Source organism: Octopus sinensis, linkage group LG27 (genome assembly GCF_006345805.1).
Source record: "Octopus sinensis linkage group LG27, ASM634580v1, whole genome shotgun sequence".
Lineage (NCBI taxonomy): Eukaryota > Metazoa > Mollusca > Cephalopoda > Octopoda > Octopodidae > Octopus > Octopus sinensis.
Window position 1 is genome coordinate 15,442,700 of NC_043023.1, and position 24,843 is coordinate 15,467,542.

The 24,843-nt window shown below is 34.8% G+C and overlaps 3 protein-coding genes across 3 annotated transcripts in view; 2 read left to right on the forward strand and 1 right to left on the reverse strand.

Moving 5' to 3' along the window:
• The window catches only part of LOC115225237 (zinc finger protein 32-like), a 64,340-nt gene extending 44,606 nt beyond the window's left edge, over positions 1-19,734 (forward strand). Inside the window, exons 2-3 of the mRNA XM_036514024.1 lie at positions 18,675-19,275; positions 19,528-19,734. Of these exons, the coding sequence (XP_036369917.1) occupies positions 19,002-19,275; positions 19,528-19,574 (321 nt within the window). The 5' untranslated portion in view covers positions 18,675-19,001 and the 3' untranslated portion in view covers positions 19,575-19,734. The remainder of the gene's footprint in view (positions 1-18,674; positions 19,276-19,527) is intronic.
• The window catches only part of LOC118768137 (zinc finger protein 708-like), a 141,347-nt gene that overhangs the window by 21,664 nt on the left and 94,840 nt on the right, over positions 1-24,843 (forward strand). The gene's annotated exons all lie outside the window — the stretch shown is intronic.
• The window catches only part of LOC118768093 (zinc finger protein 681-like), a gene marked incomplete at its 5' end in the record, with an annotated part of 32,881 nt that continues 9,687 nt past the window's right edge, over positions 1,650-24,843 (reverse strand). The window contains 4 exons of the mRNA XM_036513898.1: positions 1,650-1,775; positions 2,249-2,403; positions 2,738-2,949; positions 14,942-15,115. Coding sequence (XP_036369791.1) covers positions 1,650-1,775; positions 2,249-2,403; positions 2,738-2,949; positions 14,942-15,115 — 667 coding nt within the window. The remainder of the gene's footprint in view (positions 1,776-2,248; positions 2,404-2,737; positions 2,950-14,941; positions 15,116-24,843) is intronic.

A 24,843-nucleotide genomic window follows, 5' to 3' on the forward strand; every position in this document is an offset into this window, starting at 1 on the left:
AGGATCTTTAATGGTTGATCTTCAGAATTTAGTTCTGCAGTGTGAATTTCTGTATATTCAGTTGTTGTAAGGCCTTTTACCAAAAGAAGACACCTGAACATCTCAGGTGTAATTCTTTGAGTTTAAAAATATTCACACATTCTGTTAATTGTTCCTGCGTATGTGATAAAATCACCATCCTCTTTTTTCATTCTATTCCAAAACACCATCCAAGTGTTAGACAAGTTTTATCACCGAATATGTTAGACAGTAATTCTATTGTTTCTTTAAAACAAATTTCATTGAGTTTTTTGGGGTAATATGAAATTAAAGTAATGTTCATACTCAGATGGGGCTCATTTATGTCATAATAACCTTACTTTTTCTGTGTCTGACCATGTCTTACAATCTTCCTTAAAAATTACCTGCTGTAGTACAATGCAACAGTTATACCGTCCTCTGGGTTATAACTGGATTCATCGAGTCCAAAACGGCGTCTGGCAAAAATGTACTTCCCTTATTTTTGGACTTCTTTGAATAAAGCTCCAATAATTGTTGTTGTTGCTGCCTTTGTCGTTGATTTTGCAACAGTTTTAAAGAAGCTAATTAGTCTTCCATGATTTAACAATTTTGTATCACAAAAATTTGTTAACTGACCTGCAAGAGCTTCGAAACCCTCATCGCCAGATGTTGTAACATAATTGTTCCGTACAATAAATAAGATAACCAGAAAATTGTAACAACAATCTAATGAACTAACAAATCTTTTACGAACCAACATTCAATATTCCTTAGGAAGTAAACCAAGCGACACCTTCCAACTTCAGTTGACTCTGAACCGCAAACTCACTCAGATCGTTACTATTTATACTTTACTCGAGCCAGTCTACTCTCATCACAACAGGTGCCATTCTAACCAGATGCCCATCATAAATCCCTGCTTGGTGTCTGGTAAGAACAAGACCATGAAAACCTGCTCTACAGAATGATTTATCAAAAAATAAGTATGATGATAATCACTTGCATGGGTTGAGCGGGGATGTGCTTGAACCATAGGTAAAGTGGGGCATTAGGCTCTTGAAAAATATTTCCCACTCTACACCCAAAACTGTGACAAACAGCAATAAGCCTCCAGCTAGTGCCAGAATATGTGGGCAGTAGCACAAAGGGTGCAGATCCTGGGATCCCTGAGTGTGTCCAGCAGAGGATAACTGATCACGGCTGGGAACTGGAGTGTAATACATTTGTGTCAAAATAATATATCCTCAAGGAAACAGAGCAAATTAATATAATCAATATTGTTTGAATAAAAAACACAAATCGTAATTAGTGAGTTGATGCAAATGAGGAAAATGTGAAAAATGAATTTATTTTGTAAAAAGTAATACATTTGCTGTATTTTATTCAGCAGGACATCTGTTTTATCATTAATATTGTTATTGATCAATATGAATAAGTATATGTTTAGTTAAGGTAGATTATTGAGAGAATGATTTAGCACAGATTACACAGTCATAAGAATCTTCTCCTGTATGAATATGTTTGTGTTTAGTTTATTATTTCTCTCTATGAAAGAATGACTTGTCACAGATGTCACAGTGATATGATTTCTCTCCTGTATGAATGTATTTGTGATGAGTTCAATATTGTTCCACAGAGAATGATTTACCTCAGGTATCACAGCAATAGAGTTTCTCTCCTGTATGAATACGTTTATAAGTATATACAGCATATTCACAATAGAATGATTTGCTGCAGACATCACAGTCACATAGTTTCTCTCCAGTATGAGCAGACTTGTAATTAATTAAATATTTTCTTAAACGGAATAATTTACTGCAGATACCACAGTGCTATGGTTTGTCCCCTGTATTAATGCATTTGTGTCTATTTAAGTACCTCTTCTGAGAGAATGATTTACCACAGATATAGCACCGATATTGTTTCTCACCTGTATGAACTGATTTGTGAGAATCAAGGTAACTTTTTTGAGAGAATGACATTCCGCAGACATCACATTGATGAGGTTTCTCTCCTGTATGAATATATTTATGAGAATCAAGGTTACTTTTTGAGAGAATGATTTTCCACAAATATCACACTGATATGGTTTCTCACCTGTATGAATGTATTTATGAGAATCAAGGCTACTTTTTTGAGAGAATGACATTCCACAGACATCACATTGATGAGGTTTCTCTCCTGTATGAATGTATTTGTGAGTGGTAAGGCTACTTTTCTGAGAGAATGATTTACCTCAAATATCACACTGATTTGGTTTCTCTCCAGTATGAACAGATTTGTGATAAGTAAGACTACTCTTATGAGAGAATGATTTTCCACAAATATCACATCGATATGGTTTCTCTCCTGTATGAGTGGATTTGTGAGAAGAAAGGTGACTTTTTCGAGAGAATGATTTACCACAGATATCACGGTGATAAGGTTTCTCCCCTGTATGAATGTATTTGAGAAGTCAGGTGAATTTTTCGAGAGAATGATTTTCCACAGATATCACAGTGATAAGGTTTCTCTCCTGTATGAGTGGATATGTGTCTAGTAAGGTTGCTTTTATCAGAGAATGATTTACCACAAATATCACAGTGATAAGGTTTCTCTCCTGTATGAATGGATTTCTGAGAAGAAAGGTGACTTTTTCGAGAGAATGATTTTCCACAGATATCACAGTGATAAGGTTTCTCTCCTGTATGACTGGATATGTGTCTAGTAAGGTTATTTTTATCAGAGAATGATTTACCACAAATATCACAGTGATAAGGTTTCTCTCCTGTATGAATGTATTTGTGAGAAGTAAGGTGACTTTTTTGGGAGAATGACTTTCCACAGACATCACAGTGATATGGTTTCTCCCCTGTATGAATGGATATGTGAGAAGTAAGGCTGTGCTTCTGGGAGAATGATTTACCACAGTGATATGGCTTCCTACCAGCATGAATGAATTTGTGAACAGTGAGATTTCGCTTATTAGAAAATGTCTTTTTACACATATCACATTGGTGTGATAATTTTTCTTTTTCTTTTGTCATCTCTTGAGGATTCATTATTGTTCTATAGTATACAAACACAAAATATAATTTTGCCTCCTTTTTTATATATTTCTATTGCTTATATTTCCAGCAGTCCCGATCTTCATCAATATCTGAAGATGATACAAACACCTTTGCAGATATCTCCCGCTCCAAACAGAATGTGAAATACTTTAGCAAATATTCCAGGCAATGATGGAAACAAATGTTGCCATCAATTCAGAAGAAATATTTCACAGTTTTCCACCATAGACAAATCATATAAACAGAGTTATGTCAAATATTTATAACTTCTTCCATTAGGTGATCAATATTCATGAAGTGTCACTAACATTTCACCTCCTGAAATGACACAGAAACAGAAGAAGATATAGGAAAAACTTAAAAAGCAGAGATTCAACTATTAAAAAAAATATAACTACATCTTCAAAATGATAAACTGTGGATAAAATCCTTCAATTTGTCTTTGTAATTTATTTATGGTAATTTATAATATGGTAACCCTTTTGTTACCATATTTCTTTTGAGATTCAGTGTGTTTCTTTCAATTATTTTAAATATAATAAAGAATTTAGTAAACTTAGTTATCATTCAACTAGTGTTGGCAACATAAATTGTAACTAAGGTTTCGTGGAAGATTTTAATTCAAAACTTATGAAAACAAGACATTTTACCACAGAGCCAGAGCCGGTTTGGGCCGGGTTAGTAACAAAAGGGTGTGGTCTTTGAAATTTATTTTATTAAAATTATATGATACAACCTTGTGTAATGTCTACATATAGACGGACTTCAGTTCCTCTTCCTTCAGATATTATGTAAAACATTATCCCTTTAGTGTTCAGATTATTCTGTTAAATGTAATTCTTTTTCACTCAAATTGTTTTGAATTAATCATGCAATATCTTATAGCTTTTAGGTTTCAATGATGTGATTGTTTATTTCTAGAATGTCAATGTAGGTTAGTGTGAGGGGCCAGATACCGCCAGTTTGAATATAAAACATGCAGAATATCTGGGCCTGATATGGCCGGTTTTAAACAATAAAGGGTTCAACTATAGGATATTGGACAATAATATGATAAGTGACTACTGTTTAACCCTAGGTATCCCTGACTGAGCAGATCTATTATTAATGAAATTAGGTAATGTTCATGATTGTTACAACTTCTGTAACAGATCAAACATAAACATAAACTACAATTTAGTGAACCAACCCATCATGACTTTCCTCTGGTAACTTTATTAATAATAAAAACAAAACTGCACTCACATATGTTGAAGGTGTGGTCACTAATTTAGAGAAAGTGTTCTGTGAATTGACATATGAAGAGTAGAGCCAGGACAGAATGGCGATCCTTCGGTATAGGTACACACGTGACTTTGTTTACATTTCTGAAGATAACATAAACCCTTTTCTCCCACCCCCCACCCACATATAAAAAAACACCTTTTTGAAATGTATCCGGTACTTCCGGATGTACACCGGTACTTATACCGTAAGATCGCCTTTCTTTTTAAAACAAAGTAAATAAAACACAAACGCATAGGTACTACTAGCGAAGACTGGACCCGGTACGCGCTAGCTAGTCGTAAGTAGTCGATCCTACAACGAAAATTTTAGGAAAAAAGTAAATAAGTAAGAAATAACTGCAAAATTTTACCGATGAATGTGTTAAATTATAAGGCACAAAAAGAAAATGACTCTCCGCAGACACAACAGAATATGCTTCAATACACGAATTCATATAAAGAACCTTGCAAACCAAATCCAAAAACGAAATAGAATTAATATCTGTTTCTTTATTACCCACAAGGGGCGAAACACGGACGGGACAAACAAGGACAGACAAACGGATTAAGTCGATTACATTGACCCAGTGCGTAACTGGTACTTAATTTATCGACCCCGAAATTCTATTTCGTTTTTGGATTTGGTTTGCAAGATTCTTTATATGTATTCGTGTATTGAAGCATATTCTGTTGTGTCTGGGGAGAGTCATTTTCTTTTTGTGCCTTATAATTTAACACATTCATCGGTAAAATTTTGCAGTTATTTCTTATTTCTTACTTATTTCCTTTTTTCCTAAAATTTTCTTTGCATCTTGCAACCTTTTCAATAGTTTTGACTCTGTCCGTTATTTACACTGCTTTTCCTTTTGTTTGTTTGGGTGCATTGAAACTAAACTAGAGAAAGTATTAGATTTATGACTCAGGTCATTATAGACGAAAGTAATGTCTTGTGTCATGAGTATCATTTTAAAGTGTAATTTATTCGGGCAACAGTTTATATCCACAGTTTATCATTATGAAAATGTAGTTATAATTTTTATTGTTAAACCTTTGTTTTTTAAAGTCTTTCCTATATCTTCTACTGTTTCTGTGTCATTTCAGATACTCGTATAAAGGAGTTTTACGTGAGATACATCATGAATATTGATCATCTTTTGAAAACGAATGTCAGCCGTTATAAATAATAGATAATAACTCTGTTTATATAATATATCTATGGTGAATAACGGTGAAATATTTCTTCTGAATTAATAGCAACATTTGTTTTCCTCATTGCCAGGAATATTTACAAAAGTATTGCATATTCAGTTTGAATGTGAGAAAATCTGGAAAGGTGTTTGTATCATTTTCAGATATTCAAGTTCAGATTTGCTGTAGAAGATATATATAAAGAAGAAGGGGGAAATATATTTTCTATCTGTATACTACAGAACAATAATGAATAGTCTGGAAATGTTAAAAGAAAGAGAAAAGTTATCAAACCAATCTGATATCTGTAAAAAGACTTATTCTAATAAGGGAAATCTCACTGTTCACAAATTCATTCATGCAGGGGGGAAACAATATCATTGTGATATCTGTGGTAAATCATTCTCTCAAAAAAGTCACCTTACTCATCACAAATACACTCATACTGGAGAGAAACCATATCAGTGTGATATCTGTGGTAAATCATTCTCTCAAAGCACTGTCCTTTCTTATCACAAATCTGTTCATACTGGAGAGAAACCATATCACTGTGATATCTGTGGTAAATCATTCTCTACAAAATATAACCTTACTAAACACAAATACATTCATACAAGAGAGAAACCAAATCAATGTCATATTTGCGGTAAATCATTCTCTCATAGAAGTTCCCTTGATTCTCACACACATATTCATACAGGAGAAAAACCACATCAGTGTGATGTTTGTGGTAAATCATTCTCTCAAAAAAGTAGCCTTAATTCTCACAAATACATTCATACAGGTGAGAAACCATATCAGTGTGATATCTGTGATAAATCCTTTTCATTAAAAAGTTATTTAACTACTCACAAATCCATTCATACAGGAGAGAAACCATATCGATGTGATATTTGTGGTAAATCATTCACTCAGAAATATAGCCTCACTCATCACAAATACACTCATACTGGAGAGAAACCATATCAATGTGATATTTGTGGTAAATCATTCTCTCAAAAGACTGCCCTTTCTTATCACAAAGTCGTTCATACTAGAGAGAAACCATATCACTGTGATATTTGTGGTAAATCATTCCCTAAAAAATATAACCTTACTAAACACAAATCCATACATACAGGAGAGAAACCATATCACTGTGATATTTGTGGTAAATCATTCCCTAAAAAATATAACCTTACTAAACACAAATCCATACATACAGGAGAGAAACCATATCACTGTGATATTTGTGGTAAATCATTCACTCAGAAATGTAACCTTAATTCTCACAAATATATTCACACAGGAGAGAAACCATATCAGCGTGATATCTGTAATAAATCCTTTTCATTAAAAAGTTATTTAACCACTCACAAACTAACACATACAGGTGAGAAGCCATATCACTGCGATATTTGTGGTAAATCATTCTGTTATATGAGTAGCCTTGATTCTCACAAACACATACATACAGGAGAGAAACCATATCACTGTGATATTTGTGGTAAATCATTCTGTTATATGAGTAGCCTTGATTCTCACAAACACATACATACAGGAGAGAAACCATATCACTGTGATATTTGTGGTAAATCATTCTGTTATATGAGTAGCCTTGATTCTCACAAACACATTCATACAGGAGAGAAACCATATCACTGTGATATTTGTGGTAAATCATTCTGTTATATGAGTAGCCTTGATTCTCACAAACACATACATACAGGAGAGAAACCATATCACTGCGATATTTGTGGTAAATCATTCTGTTATATGAGTAGCCTTGATTCTCACAAACACATACATACAGGAGAGAAACCATATCACTGTGATATTTGTGGTAAATCATTCTGTTATATGAGTACCCTTGATTCTCACAAACACATTCACACAGGACAGAAACCACATCACTGCGATATTTGTGGTAAATCATTCTGTTATACGAGTACCCTTGATTCTCACAAACACATTCACACAGGACAGAAACCACATCACTGCGATATTTGTGGTAAATCATTCTGTTATACGAGTACCCTTGATTCTCACAAACACATTCACACAGGACAGAAACCACATCACTGCGATATTTGTGGTAAATCATTCTGTTATACGAGTACCCTTGATTCTCACAAACACATTCACACAGGACAGAAACCACATCACTGCGATATTTGTGGTAAATCATTCTGTTATACGAGTACCCTTGATTCTCACAAACACATTCATACAGGAGAGAAACCACATCACTGCGATATTTGTGGTAAATCATTCTCTCAAAAAAGTTACCTTGATTCTCACAAATCAGTTCATACAGGTGAGAAACCATATCGGTGCTATATCTGTGGTAAATCATTCTCTCAGAAGAGGTATTTAAATAGACACAAATGCATTAATACAGGGGACAAACCATAGCACTGTAGTATCTGCAGTAAATTATTCCGTTTAAGAAAATATTTAATTAATTACAAGTCTGCTCATACTGGAGAGAAACTATGTGACTGTGATGTCTGCAGCAAATCATTCTCTCAGGAATATGCTGTATATACTTATAAACGTATTCATACAGGAGAGAAACTCTATTGGTGTGATATCTGCGGTAAATCATTCTCTGTGGAACAATATTGAACTCATCACAAATACATTCATACAGGAGAGAAATCATATCACTGTGACATCTGGGACAAGTCATTCTTTCATAGAGAGAAATAATAAACTAAACACAAACATATTCATACAGGAGAAGATTCTTATGACTGTGTAATCTGTGCTAAATCATTCTCTCAATAATCTACCTTAACTAAATATATACTTATTCATATTGATCAATAACAATATCAATGATAAAACAGATGTCCTGCTGAATAAAATACAGCAAATGTATTACTTTTTACAAAATAAATTTATTTTTCACATTTTCCTCATTTGCATCAACTCACTAATTACGATTTGTGTTTTTTATTCAAACAATATTGATTATATTAATTTGCTCTGTTTTCTTGAGGATATATTATTTTGACACAAATGTATTACACTCCAGTTCCCAGCCATGATCAGTTATCCTCTGCTGGACACACTCAGGGATCCCAGGATCTGCACCCTTTGTGCTACTGCCCACATATTCTGGCACTAGCTGGAGGCTTATTGCTGTTTGTTACAGTTTTGGGTGTAGAGAGGGAAATATTTTTCAAGAGCCTAATGCCCCACTCTACCTATGGTTCAAGCACATCCCCGCTCAACCCATGCAAGTGATTATCATCATACTTATTTTTTGCTAAATCCTTCTGTAGAACAGGTTTTCATGGTCTTGTTCTTACCAGACACCAAGCAGGGATTTATGATGGGCATCTGGTTAGAATGGCACCTGTTGTGATGAGAGTAGACTGGTCCGAGTAAAGTATAAATAGTAACAATCTGAGTGGGTTTGCGGTTCAGAGTCAAGTGAAGTTGGAAGGTGTCGCTTGGTTTACTTCCTAAGGAATATTGAATGTTGGTTCGTAAAAGATTTGTTAGTTCATTAGATTGTTGTTACAATTTTCTGGTTATCTTATTTATTGTACGGAACAATTATGTTACAACATCTGGCGATGAGGGTTTCGAAGCTCTTGCAGGTCAGTTAACAAATTTTTGTGATACAAAATTGTTAAATCATGGAAGACTAATTAGCTTCTTTAAAACTGTTGCAAAATCAACAACAAAGGCAGCAACAACAACAATTATTGGGGCTTTATTCAAAGAAGTCCAAAAATGAGGGAAGTACATTTTTGCCAGACGCCGTTTTGGACTCGATGAATCCAGTTATAACCCAGAGGACGGTATAACTGTTGCATTGTACTACAGCAGGTAATTTTTAAGGAAGATTGTAAGACATGGTCAGACACTGAAAAAGTAAGGTTATTATGACATAAATGAGCCCCATCTGAGTATGAACATTATTTTAATTTCACATTACCCAAAAAAACTCAATGAAATTTGTTTTAAAGAAACAATAGAATTACTGTCTAACATATTCGGTGATAAAACTTCTCTAACACTTGGATGGTGTTTTGGAATATAATGAAAAAAGAGGATGGTGATTTTATCACATACGCAGGAACAATTAACAGAAAGTGTGAATATTTTTAAACTCAAAGAATTTACACCTGAGATGTTCAGGTGTCTTCTTTTGGTAAAAGGCCTTACAACAACTGAATATACAGAAATTCACACTGCAGAACTAAATTCTGAAGATCAACCATTAAAGATCCTAGAGGGCTCTCAACAGAAACAAAATTCGACTCCCAAATGTGGAAATTTGTACACGTAAAAATGATTGGAATACATATTAAACTTCAGTTCGATACTGGATGTGATATTTCAATAATAAAAATGGATACATGTTTCAGGCATTTGACAATGGCCATGCTGGAGCAGTGCCTTTAGTCGAGCAAATAAACCCAGGACTTGTTCTTTGTAAGCCTAGTACTTATTCTATTTTTCTCTTTTGCCAAACTGCTATGTGACGGGGGTGTAAACACACCAGCATCGGTTGTCAAGCAATGTTTGGGGGATAAACATATACACACACACACATTATACGATGGGCTTCTTTCAGTTTCCGTCTACCAAATCCACTTACAAGGCTTTGGTCGGCCCGAGGCTATAGTAGAAGACACTTGTCCAAAGTGCTACACAGCGAGACTGAACCTGGGACCATGTGGTTGGTAAGCAAGCTACTTACCACACAGCCACTCCTACGCCTATATGTACACATTACACAAGATATTGTTTGCTTTTTTCTCTGTTGTCTGTATTAAAGAAATATTTTCAAATTATTTCACTTTAATAGAATTTATTATTTCTTTAGCTTGTATTAAATAATTTTGACCTCATAACTCATTAAAATAATTGCATTATCTTTTTAACTTATCTCTCTGCTTTTACATATTATGTTGGGTGTGTAGGCATGTATAAATATATATATAGAGAGAGATTTTAAAAGTGTCCCATATATATGGTTTTCTAATTTGGCAACCCTATCCAAACGTGTCCCTTATGAGCCTATACAATTGATGATACAGCATAGAATTCACACTTGATCAATGTTTGATAAGTTACACATTTCTCCAAACTGATCTATAATAAATGTTTGTTTTGAAGTTATATAATTTGTTGATATTACTTAATATACAAAATACTTGGTGTTAGATGCTAAGATACAGTGATGAGAGATAAACGAAGGGATAAGTTTGTTCATTAAATGCTAATGATGGTGGTTATCTAGTGAATATGCGATGGAGCCATTGAGTAGATGGTAACCATGTGAGAGAAGGAGTGTGAAGGAAATATATTTCCCAGTCACTGATGAAATGTTAAAATAAGACAATGGTAGGAAATTCTCAAGAGAGCTGAACAGCGGAAGGTCTTCGGAGAGGAAACCCTACTCAGGCAAGATCCAGAGGTCATGCGTTGACATATAAGGTTAATTGAAGGAAAAGCTTGTAACATCAGATGAACATATTTTGCAACCACGTCTCAAAGCAAAATAAGGCGAACACATGACCTGAGTCAATGCATGTCTAGGAGTCAGGAGTCAACGCAAGGGTGGCACAAAATTAGAATGTTCTGCTTTATATTAGGGATAAACCAGAAGTCCCTGACTGCTATGTCATCTGGAAGTTTATAGGAAGCTTCTAAAATATTCAAGAAGGTCGAGGGAGATTACTCTTGTTAAATCCCATTTTCATTTTGCTTTCCTGTCTGACCGCCAGGGGTCACTCAGGTTTTAGTTATACAAGGCGGTGAGCTGGCAGAAATGTTAGCACGCTGGGCGAAATGCGTAGCCGTATTTCGTCTGCCGTGATCTTCTGAGTTCAAATTCCGCCGAGGTCGACTTTGCTCTTCATCTTTTCGGGGTCGATATAACGGACTTAACCCGTGCGTCTGTCCTTTGGGTGTTTAGCCCCTTGTGGGTTATAAAGAAATAAGTTATGCAAGATTCCCTTGATTGTGTCAAGAATGATGAAAATTTGTGTGGGCCTCTGAGCAGATATTGCCCTGAGTTTGGCAAAATCTGATGCAGATTCTCTGCTAAACTTTCTCTATCATGCTCAATGTGACAATCACACACTACACACCTTCCTTCCAAGCATTGCTGCAAACAGCAGAAGAGAGCTAAAATGTTAACACTTAGTGTGAATGCACAGCAGAGTTTAGAGTCAATCTTTCCCAAGTGGCTTCACTCTATGTATCTTAGCTTCGTTGCTATAGCAACAGTCTGCATGTATGTACGTATATATGTATGCCATTGTTCAGTTTTATTTCTTCAATTTCAAGCAATCAATGACGTCTATTGAGGTGAAAACATTCTGTGCCGTATGAACATGTCCCTCTTTTAAGAAACAGATTGGGTTTATTTACATTTGTGAAAAAAAAAATACCCTTCTCTCACCCCTAACCCTAAAAGAGATTGAAATGCAATAGATTGATACTAGGGTCATAATGGGTGACCATTTCATATGACACCGCTAGAAAAACTGCCGTTCAAACCGAAAAGATCCAATACATTTCTAAATATCTCAGAGATTTATGCAGTAGTGGTACAATAAAGATACCCTTCCCCCACCCCTAACCCTAACTCTAACCAAACCTAACCCTAAAATAGATTGAAATGCAAAGATCGATACTAGGGTTATAATTATTGGTGACATTTTCATTTGACACCATTAGAAAAAAATCCCATTTTCTGTAAAAATGATGTTTTATAAACACATTCTACCAGTATACGAAGTTTAAAAGTGTTTAGTTAACTAGAAATTGTGTTGACAGATCAGCGCAAACTTGTACGAAGTACAGACATCTGCGTGTTAATATACATCTCAGGAAAAACAGGCTTCTCATATTCAATAAGATTGGTGGCACCCTGGTAGTACATATCATTGTGGAAAACGTAAAACCACCTATAATTGTTATATATATATTAATTACCAGAGTGACCCACGACTTGACTGGTTACAGGCGCTGAGTACTATTTACGAAAAGTGGTCCCGCTGCACACCATCGCGCTAGCTAGTTGTGACTAGTCAATCCTACAACTACCTGGCGCGAGTGCACGTATGCAAATTAATAGATGCACGCATGTGCAAAGCACGTACTGTAAATCCTCGAGTATAATCCACATTTTTTCCCAAAAAATTTAAAGGTCAAATCCCAGGTACGGATTATACACGAGGTTAAAAATGAAAATATTTTCTAAGCAATGTCCAAGTCTCTATTTGCTGTCCGGCAATGTTTATTCAGACACATTTTGTGATGTCGGGTGTGAAAATACCCTAAGCTAATCCTGAAAGTAATGAAGTCATAAAAGAATCAACCATGACTTGCAGTAAGTAACATTTATTAAACATTATTGCTGTTATTTCTTTATTTTCTGCAAACAAAAATGCACAAAAAAGCTACACGTTTGCATTATATTATATATACAATAATAATAAAGGATGTTATACAGACCTCCTTCACTCAGGGTAGAGAAGGGGTGCGTATTATACACAAGGTTTAGGTTTTACTGTTATTTCTTTATTTTCAAAATGCACAAAAAAGCACAAAAAGAAATACCAGATCTTTTCCTTTTGAACGGCAGTTTTCAACACAATTTTTAGTTAACTAAACACTTTTAAACTTCGTATACTGGTAGAATGTGTCAAAAAACATTTTTTTCTCTTGGCTTTCTTGAGAAAATTGTAATTTGTAAGTTTAATGTAGTTTAATTTTTAGAATTTTAACCAATCAATGGCCTCTATTGAGCTAAAATCATTTGCTGCGTCCAAAACTGAGACAACATCACCCTAACCCTAAATTCTAGCCTTTCCTTTTTTTTTTTCTCAAATGTTAAATTAATTTAAGGATAACAATTACGAAAAAAAAAAACTCAACAAAAACAAAATGAATAATTTTAGACACACGCGAAACGATTAAATTAATTTAACAATTAAGAAAAAAAAAATGAAAGGCACAAATTTAAGGTTAGGGTTAGTGACAGGATGTTGCCTCAGTTTTAGACGCAGCAAATAATTTTAGCTCAATAGAGGGCATAGGATTGGTTAAAATTCGAAAAATTAAACTACATTAAACGAACAAATTACAATTTTCTCAAGAAAGCCAAAAGAAAAAAATGTTTATTTTGATACATTCTACCAGTATACGAAGTTTTAAAGTGTTTAGTTAACTAGAAATTGTGTTGAAAACTGCCGTTCAAAAGGAAAAGATTCGACTTAGAATGATTTACTGCAGATATTACAGTGCTATGGTTTCTCTCCTGTATGAATGTTTTTATGAGAGGTTAAAGAGCGCAAGCAAGACAATGATTTACCACAAATATCACACTCATACAGTTTCTCTCCTGTATGAATGGATTTGTGATAAGTAAGGCTATGCTTCCGGGAGAATGATTTACCACAAATACGACATTGATATGGTTTCTCTCCTGTATGAATGTGTTTGTGAAAATCAGGGTGACTTTTTTGAGAGAATGATTTACCACAAATACGACATTGATATGGTTTCTCTCTTGTATGAATGAATTTGTGATTAGTAAGGTGAATTTTTTGAGAGAATGATTTACCACAAATATCACACTGATATAGTTTCTCACCTGTATGAATGGATTTGTGAGAATTAAGGTTACTTTTTTGAGGGAATGATTTACCACAAATATGACACTGATTTGGTTTCTCACCTGTGTGAATGTATTTGTGATAAGTAAGGCTACTCTTATGGGAGAATGAGTTACCACAAATATCACAGTGATATGGTTTCTCTCCTGTATGACTGTATTTGTCTTTAGTTAAGTCACCTAACTGGGAGAATGATATAACACAAATATCACAGGGATGTGGTTTCTCCCCTGTATGAATGTATTTGTGATAGGTAAGGCTCTGCTTATGGGAAAATGATTTACCACAAATACGACATTCATATGGTTTCTCACCTGTATGAATGAATTTGTGAGTAGTTAAATTATATTTTAATGCAAAATATTTACCACAGATGTCACAGTGATAAGGTTTCTCTCCTGTATGAATGGATTTGTGAGAGGTAAGGCTACTGATATGAGAGAATGATTTACCACAAATATCACACTGATATGGTTTCTCACCTGTATGACTGTATTTGTGTCTAGTTAGGTCACCTAACTGGGAGAATGATATACCACATATATAACAGGGATGTGGTTTCTTCCCTGTATGACTGACTTTGTGATAAGTAAGGCTATGCTTATAGGGGAATGATTTACCACAAATATCACAGTGATATGGTTTCTCACCTGTATGAATGAATTTGTGATTAGTAAGGTGAATTTTTTGAGAGAATGTTTTACCACAAATATCACACTGATATGGTTTCTCACCTGTATGAATGAATTTGTGAGTAGTTAAATTATATTTTAATGCAAAAGATTTACCACAGATGTCACAGTGATATGGTTTCTCTCCTGTATGAGTGGATTTGTGTCTAGTAAGGTGACTTTTATCAGAGAATGATTTACCACAAATATCACAGTGATATGGTTTCTCACCTGTATGACTGTATTTGTGAGAGGTAAGGTTACTTTTCTGAGAGAATGATTTACCACAGACATCACAGTGATATGGCTTCCTACCTGCATGAATGAATTTGTGAACAGTGAGATTTCCCTTACTAGAAAAAGTCTTTTTACAGATATCACATTGGTATGATAATTTTTCTCTTTCTTTTGTCATCTCGTGAGGATTCAATATTGTTCTATAGTATACAAGCACAACATATAATTTTGCTTCCTTTTTTATATATTTCTATTGCTTATATTTCCAGCAGTTCCGATCTTCATCAATATCTGAAGATGATACAAACACCTTTGCAGCAGATATCTCCCGCTCCAAACAGAATGTGAAAGACATTAGCAAATATTCCAGGCAATGATGGAAACAAATGTTGCCATTAATTCAGAAGAAATATCTCACAGTTTTCCACCATAGACAAATCGTATAAACAGAGTTATGTCAAATATTTATAACATCTTCCATTAGATGATCAATATTCATGAAGTATCACTAACATTTCACCTCCTGAAATGACACAGAAACAGAAGAAGATATAGGAAAGACTTAAAAAGCAGAGATTCAACTATTAAAAAGAATATAACTACATCTTCATAATGTTAAACTGTGGATATTATCCTTTAATTTGTCTTTGAAATTTATTTATGGTAATTTATAATATGGTAACCCTTTTGTTACCATATTTCTTTTGAGATTCAGTGTGTTTCTTTCAATTATTTTAAATATAATAAAGAACTTAGTAAACTAACTTAGTTATCATTCAACTAGTGTTAGGAACATAAATTGTAACTAAGGTTCGGTGGAAGATTTTAATTCAAAACTTATGAAAACAAGACATTTTACCACAGAGCCAGAGCCAGTTTTGGCCGGGTTAGTAACAAAAGGGTGTGGTCTTTGAAATTTATTTTGTTATTAAAATTATATGATACAAACTTGTATAATGTCTACATATACACAGACTTCAGTTCCTCTTCCTTCAGATATTATGTAAAACATTATCCCTTTAGTGTTCAGATTATTCTGTTAAATGTAATTCTTTTTCACTCAAATTGTTTTGAATTAATCATGCATTATCTTATGGCTTTGAGGTTTCAATGATGTGATTGTTTATTTCTAGAATGTCAATGTAGGTTAGGTGTGAGAGGCCAGTTTGAATATAAAACATGTAGAATATCTGGGCCTGATATGGCTGGTTTAAACAATAAAGGGTTCAACTCTAGGATATTGGACAATAATATGATAAGTGACTACTGTTTAACCCTAGGTTATCCCTGACTGAGCACATCTATTATTAATGAAATTAGGTAATATTCATGATTGTAACAACTTCTGTAACAGATCAAACATAAACTAGAATTTAGTGAACCAACCCATCATGACTTTTCCTCTTGTAACTTTATTAATAATAAAAACAAACTGCACTCACATATGTTGAAGGTGTGGTCACTAATTTCGAGAAAGTGTTCTGTGAATTGACGTATGAAGAGTAGAGCCAGGACAGAATGGCGATCCTTCGGTATAGGTACACACGTGACTTTGTTTACATTTCTGAACCCTAACAGAAACCCTTTTCTCCCACCCCTAACCCTAACAGAAACACTCATCACCATCATTGTTCGTCCGTGGTCGAGACAATGGAATTTACAATGCTACGCCAGACTTCACAGTCCATCATGGCATTACGTAGGTACTGTTGCTCGATGCCTGTATCCCTGGAGATTACATCAGGGTAGGAGAGTGTGCGCCCTCTGGTATTGCGAGTAGATGGCTTCCAGAGGAGGAGAGTAGAAATTACCTCTTTTTCAGCTCTACAACAATGTCCAGCACACTGGACTCTCCTACCTTTCACAAGAGATGACACAGGTGGTAGTTTCCCATATATTTGCATTTACAGAAACCCTAACCCCCCCCCCCCCACTATAAAAAAAAACTTTTTTGAAATGTATCCAGTACTTCCGGAAGTACACCGGTACTTATACCGTAAGATCGCCTTTCTTTTTAAAACAAAGTAAATAAAACACAAACACACAGGTACTCCTAGCGAAGACTGGACCCGGTACGCGCTAGCTAGTCGTAAGTAGTCGATCCTACAACGACTTGCGCGTATGCAAATGACTGGACTCTCGAAGGAAGGTGAGGCATGTTTTCACTGTACGGTTGCAGTAGTAAAAGAATGCATGTGGAGAACAAGAATGGAAGGAGCCGCGATAGGAACCTTTGTCTCCGGCCCCGGCTTGCTCACTTACTTCAGATATCATCTGAGGAGCAAAATGGGGCTGGTGAAGAGGAGCTTACCACGGGGAGTGTATGAGAAAAGATGGAAGGAAGTGGAAAGAAAGGTGGGTGTTAGAAACCCAGCTTAACTATGGAGGGAGGAGAGGAAATAAAAGCTGCGGGGCTTGTAAATTGCCGGGGTTTGAACTGTGATAAGATGCGACTGGTTATACAAAGGACAATTTAGAGACGAATTTTTAATATAAATGTTATAAAAAAAAATTTTTTTTAAAGCGAACCTCTTAATTATTTGTTTTACATGTTTGTTTTGTAATTGTAATTCTATGTGTAAGATTATATAATCATAATAAAGAAATTACGACTAACGAGCGCGAGTGCGCACACCGGGACCACTCTTCTAGAGTAGTACCCATCGCCAGTATATGACATTTGCCGATTCTGTCTACAAAAGGCTGTATCTGCTTTTTATCATAGTGCTATCACTGGCCACATGTTTCAGTTAGCTATTGATGTTTTATGATGTTGCAGATTATTTATTCTGAGAAGCTGAAATGGACAGAATTATTAACGTGTATCATTTTGACAGAATAAACAGCAAATACAGATGTTTAGCAAATGATACATCTGTGATAAAACAACAAACAGCTTTGAATGGACACAACCAGCAAATGGATTATCTACCAAAATAATTGAAATTAAAAACCAGGTGCTTCACTGGACAATAGAATTAATATCGATTTCAGACTACTATTATTTAAAACTATCGATACTGTCTGGATTTTCCAATTAGCCAGATACATAGGCTTTTACTAAAAAGAAAATATGTATTACAACCTACCTCTGATGATAATTTAGTCGCTGTTTTATAAGAAATATTTTTAATTACACGCTCGGACGAGAGGGAAGTATTACTGGAAGACACATAGAAAAGCTGACACGGTATGTCAACGAAACGAAAAACCCTAAATGTCTATTGTTAAAATGGATCGGCTTGATTATCTGTGTAATTTCTTTATCATATAAAATAATATAAGATTAAATTTTTCTTATTTGTGTAATTCCTTGCAAACATAAGGACACAGGAAATCTTCCACCAAACCTTAGTTACAATTTATGTTCCTAACACTAGGTGAATGATAATTAAGTTAGTTTACTAAATTGTTTATTATATTTAAAATAATTGAAAGAAACACACTGAATCTCAAAAGAAATATGGTAACAAAAGGGTTACCATATTATAAATTACCATAAATAAATTTCAAAGACAAATTAAAGGATTATATCCACAGTTTATCATTATGAAGATGTAATTATATTTTTTTTATATTTGAATTTCTGCTTTTTGAGACTTTCCTATATCTTCTGTTTCTGTGTCATTTCAGGAGGTGAAATGTTAGTGATACTTCATGAATATTGATCATCTAATGGAAGATGTTATAAATATTTGACATAACTCTGTTTATACGATTTGTCTATGGTGGAAAACTGTGAAATATTTCTTCTGAATTAATGGCAACATTTGTTTCCATCATTGCCTGGAATATTTGCTAAAGTATTTCACATTCTGTTTGGAGCGGGAGATATCTGCAAAGGTGTTTGTATCATCTTCAGATATTGATGAAGATCAGAACTGCTGGAAATATAAGCAATAGAAATATATAAAAAAGGAAGCAAAATTATATTTTGTGCTTGTATACTATAGAACAATAATGAATCCTCAAGAGATGGCAAAAGAAAGAGAAAAATTATCACACCAATGTGATATGTGTAAAAAAACTTTTTCTAATAAGGGAAATCTCACTGTTCACAAATTCATTCATGCAGGTAGGAAACCATATCACTGTGATGTCTGTGGTAAATCATTCTCTCAGAAAAGTAACCTTACCTCTCACAAATCCATTCATACAGGAGAGAAACCATATCAGTGTGATATCTGTGGTAAATCATTCTCTCAAAGGAGTGGCCTTTCTTATCACAAATCTGTTGATACTGGAGAGAAACCAAATCAGTGTGATATCTGTGGTAAATCATTCTCTCAAAGGAGTGGCCTTTCTTATCACAAATCTGTTCATACTGGAGAGAAACCAAATCAGTGTGATATCTGTGGTGAATCATTCTCTCAGAAAAGTAGCCTTACCACTCACAAATACATTCATACAGGAGAGAAACCATATCATTGTGATATTTGTGGTAAATCTTTTTCAGTAAAATATAATTTAACTACTCACAAATTCATTCATACAGGTGAGAAACCATATCACTGTGATATTTGTGGTAAATAATTCTCTCAAAAAAGTCACCTTACCTATCACAAATCCATTCATACAGGAGAGAACCCACATGACTGTGATATATCTCAGAAGATAGGCCTTACTAAACACAAATACATTCATACAGGTGAGAAACCATATCACTGTGATGTCTGTGGAAAATCATTCTCCCGAAAAAGTCACCTTACTTCTCACAAATACATTCATACAGGAGAGAAACCATAGTGTTATATTTGTGGTAAATCATTCTCCCAGAAGCACAGCCTTACTACTCACATATCCATTCATACAGGGGAGAAACCATGTCACTGTGATATCTGTGGAAAATCATTCTCTCAGAAAATTCACCTGACTTCTCACAAATACATTCATACAGGAGAAAGACTATATTGCTGTGATATTTGTGGTAAATCATTCTCTCAAAAGAGTGGCCTTATTTCTCACAAATTCATTCATACAGGAGAGAAACCATATCGATGTGATATTTGTGGTAAATCATTCTCTCAAAGAAATAGTCTTACTTACCACAAATTCAGTCATACAGGGGAGAAACCACATCCCTGTGATATATGTGGTATATCATTCTCCCAGTTAGGTGACTTAACTAGACACAAATACATTCATACAGGAGAGAAACCATATCAATGTCATATTTGTGGTAAATCATTCTCCCGTAAGCATAGTCTTACTTCTCACGAATTCGTTCATACAGGTGAGAAACCATATCAGTGTGATATTTGTGGTAAATCATTCCCTCGAAAATGTAACCTTGATTCTCATAAATACATTCATACAGGAGAGAAACCTCATCAATGTGATGTCTGTGGAATGTCATTCTCTCATAAATGTAACCTTGATTCTCACAAACACATTCATACAGGAGAGAAACCATATCAATGTCGTATGTGTGGTAAATCATTCTCCCATAAGCATAGCCTTACTTATCACAAATCCATTCATACTGGAGAGAAACTGTATGAGTGTGATATTTGTGGTAAATCATTGTCTTGCTTGCGCTCTTTAACCTCTCATAAAAACATTCATACAGGAGAGAAACCATAGCACTGTAATATCTGCAGTAAATTACACTAAGTCAGATCTTTTCCTTTTGAAAGGCAGTTTTTAACAATATTTCTAGTTAACCAAACACTTTAAATCTTCGTATACTGGTAGAATGTATCAAAATAAAACATATTTTTCTCTTGGCTTTCCTGAGTAAATTGTAATTTGTAAGTTTAACGTAGTTTATTTTTTGAATTTTAAACAATCCTATGCCCTCTATTGAGCTAAAATTATTTGCTGCGTCTAAAACTGAGACAACATCACCCTAACCCTAACCCTAAATTTTAGCCTTTTGTTTTTTTCTTTTATTGTTATCCTTAAATTAATTTAAGGATAACAATTAAGAAAAAAAAACGAAAAGCTAAAATGAAAGCAAAAACTCAACCAATACAAAACGGTTAGGGAAGGGTATCTTCTTTTCTTCGCAAATGTAAATAAACCCAATAAACATATTCATGCAGCACGGTATGATTTGACTCCAAATGGACGTATTTGATTGGTAAAAATTGCCGAGATGCTCGATTTTAAAGTGGAAATGGGTTGACCGTAATCAGAATTCAATGTTGCATCGATAAACCAAAATTGAAAACGATCTAAGCAAAATTAATGATGGGGAGGGATCATTTTGCAAATGAGAAAGACTATACCAAAACATTTTAAATCTAGTAGCTATATCATCCGACTCTTTTGCTGCAGAACAAGGATCTTTTCTGTTTGACCGGCAGTCTTTTAAAATAATTTCCATGTAACTAAACACTTTTAAACTTCGTATACTGGTAGAATGTCTTTATAAAACATCTTTTTCTCTTGGCTTTATTGAGAAAATTCTATAGTTTGTAAGATATTTGTTGTTTTTTATTTCTGCAATTTCAACCAATCAATGACGTCTATTGAGGTGAAAACATTCTGTGCCGTATGAATATGTCCCTCGTTTAAGAAACAGATTGGGTTTATTTACATTTGTGAAAAAAAAAAGATACCCCTAACCCTAAAACAGATTGAAATGCAATAGATTGATACTAGGGCCATAACTATGGGTGACAATTTCATATGATACCGCTAGAAAAAACTGCCGTTCAAACGGAAAAGATCCGATGGGAGTAAGACACGTGCCTGTTCCCCACACCCACCACTATCTGACAAGTCGTGTTGCTTTCTTTGACATTGTGGTTCGGTACACGGAGGATGTAAAAGTAGCAATAAAAATGTCAGCTTCTAGCTTTGTATCATTTGTTATTATTTGCATTTTTTCTTACAATTCACATTTTCAAAAATTTACCACTTTACTTTTAGCATCAGACAAAAGTGTTATTAATACGGGAAGCACAACAACCGGATTCCTGATTCGTTTATTTGACGTTCCGTGTAGGCTTTTCGATGTGTCTTTTTCGCTAGATCGCTTATTTGTGTTATTAAAAATATTATAAAACACCGACTAATATATTATAAGAGGTAAGATGTAACACATATTTTCTTTTTAGTAAAAGCCTATGTATCTGGCTAATTGGAAACACCAGGCAGTTTTGAAAGTTTTAAATACTGCTTGTCTGAAATCGATATTAATTCTATTGTCCAGTAAACTTCGTAAATTATGCCTAGAAAATCTGGATTTTACTTGTGGCCATGAAAAAGCACCAGATTTTTAATTACAATTATTTTAATAAATACTTCATTATTTTAGTAGATATTTCAGTGTTTTCATTTCAAGTTTTAATTTGGAAAACTGACAGTTCATTCTATTAATAAACTGGTATAATTTTTGTAAAAAATAAAATTAAGAAGTGATTTTGTTATGGTTATCTGGATTGCTATAACCTTTAGAATAATACCTATCCAAACCGATTTTGGCCGTTTTCTTTTAACTTAAAAACCACGGGAGGGGCCTTTTCGGTTAAAATAAAACAAGTAAATATTTTCAGAGGAAAAGGTGAACAATTCAAGGGATGTTTTGCTGGTGTTTCTAGCACAACCGAAACCACCCTCCCTTTTCACTCTCACGTATCTCTCTCTTTTACTCTTTTACTTGTTTCAGTCATTTTGACTGCGGCCATGCTGGAGCACTGCCTTTAATCGAGCAACTCTATCCCAGGACTTACTCTTTGTAAGCCCAGTTCCTATTGTATCGGTCTCTTTTGCCGAACCGCTAAGTGACGGGAACATAAACACACCAGCTTCGGTTGTCAAGCGATGTTGGGGGGACAAACACAGACACACAAACATATACACACACATACATATATAGGACAGGCTTCTTTCAGTTTCCGTCTACCAAATTCACTCACAAGGCATTGGTCGGCCCGAGGATATAGCAGAAGACACTTGCCCAAGGTGCCACGCAATGGGACTGAACCCGGAACCATGTGGTTGGTAAACAAGCTACTTACCACACAGCCACTCCTGCGTGTTGATGTTTTTTTAAAAATATTTTTCTCCTATTATATTTTATGGAATGACTAGCAGAGATACCCGGCGTTGCTCAGTATTAAAATGTCATAGTTTGTGTATATATATATTACAGTTATGTTGAAACAGGTGATATAGGAAAGTGCAGCATTGATGACAAAACATTTGTGGAGTAAAAGATGGACTAAGCGACTTGTCATTTGTCCGAGTATTCCTTGCCCTAACCAGTCGTGAAAATTGGGGGTGGAGTGTTTGTGGTTTTTGAATGCCCCGAAAAGCTGTCAGTGGATATGTTTACCTTTGTGGCAGTTGGTCCTGCATCTAACATGACCCATTGTCTGAAGTTTTGACACCTCCTGTGGGTTTATTGTCCTACATCACTCATGAAGTAAATTTTGAGGACCTGTAACACATAAAAGCACCAACCGACTGTGGCCATTTGCCAGCCTCCTCTGGCCGGTGGCACATAAAAAGCACCCACTATACTCATGGAGTGGTTGGCATTAGGAAGGGCATCCAGCTGTAGAAACACTGCCAGATCAGACTGGAGCCTGGTGCAGCCTCGTGGTTTCCCAGATCCCGGTCAAACCGTCCAACCCATGCTAGCATGGAAAACAGACGTTAAACGATGATGAAGATGTGGTTGGTTGTTCATCTGTGGGTAACAGGGAACCATTGAGGTGACAGACTTGCCCTTCGACTGTAAATGTCAGTGTAAATCCATGTTCAACTATCTCCTTATATGCACCAAACAATGTCATTTGTGATGCAGGATTGTCTGATATTGTTCAGGAAATCCTTTGACTGGATGGAAGTACCTTCCAGAAGAGGTTGAGAAGGAGCTGGTAGTGCTGGCAATATTACCTTACTGCCTGGGCATTGCATGCCATTAGTTTCATTTGGAAATTTTAAAGCTTTACAGAAACAACGATTTGAGTTTAGCACACTAATTTGGCCAAAATTATCATTTTCATAAAAATGGGATGGATTATATCTGAAAGCAGCTCCAGGATTTGTGAAGAACGCATTTATACATAGTCTGTTTGTGAGAGCTATTCTATTGGACCACTGTCTAATCATTAAAATGTTTTAATGGCTAAGCATTAAATGCTGCAGCATGTGTTTGCTGATCTTGCAAAAGTCTCAACTCCCTTCTGTATTGAGACTCCATCTGATGTGCTGCGGCTTGCCTTTGCTCATCTTGAGAAAGTCCCATCTTGCTTCTGTCTTAAGAAGCAAGATGGAAATATTGTCCAATGATATGTAATTTAATGTTTTACATAATATCCGATGGTAGAGGAGCTGAAGTCTGTGTATATGTAGACATTACACAAGGTTGTATCATATGATTTTAATAACAGAATATATTTCAAAGACAACTTAAAGGATTATATCCACAGTTTATGATTATGAAAATGTAATTATATTTTCTATTGTTGAATCTCTGCTTTTTAAGTCTTTCCTATATCTTCTACTGTTTCTGTGTCATTTCAGAATATGAGATGTTAGTGGTATAAAGGAGTTTTTACATCAGATACATCATGAATATTGATCATCACCTGAAGACTAATGGAAGATGTTATAAATAATATATAGAACCACGTTTATATAATTTATCTATGGTGAAGAACTGTGAAAAATTCCATCTGAATTAATAGCAACATTTGTTTCCATCATTGCCTGGAATATTTGCTGAAGTATTTCCCATTCAGTCTGAACTTGGGAAAATCTGCAAAGGTGTTTCTATTACCTTTAGATATTGACAAAGACCAGACTTGTGGAAAATATAACTAGAGAAGTATTTGAATCGACAAAG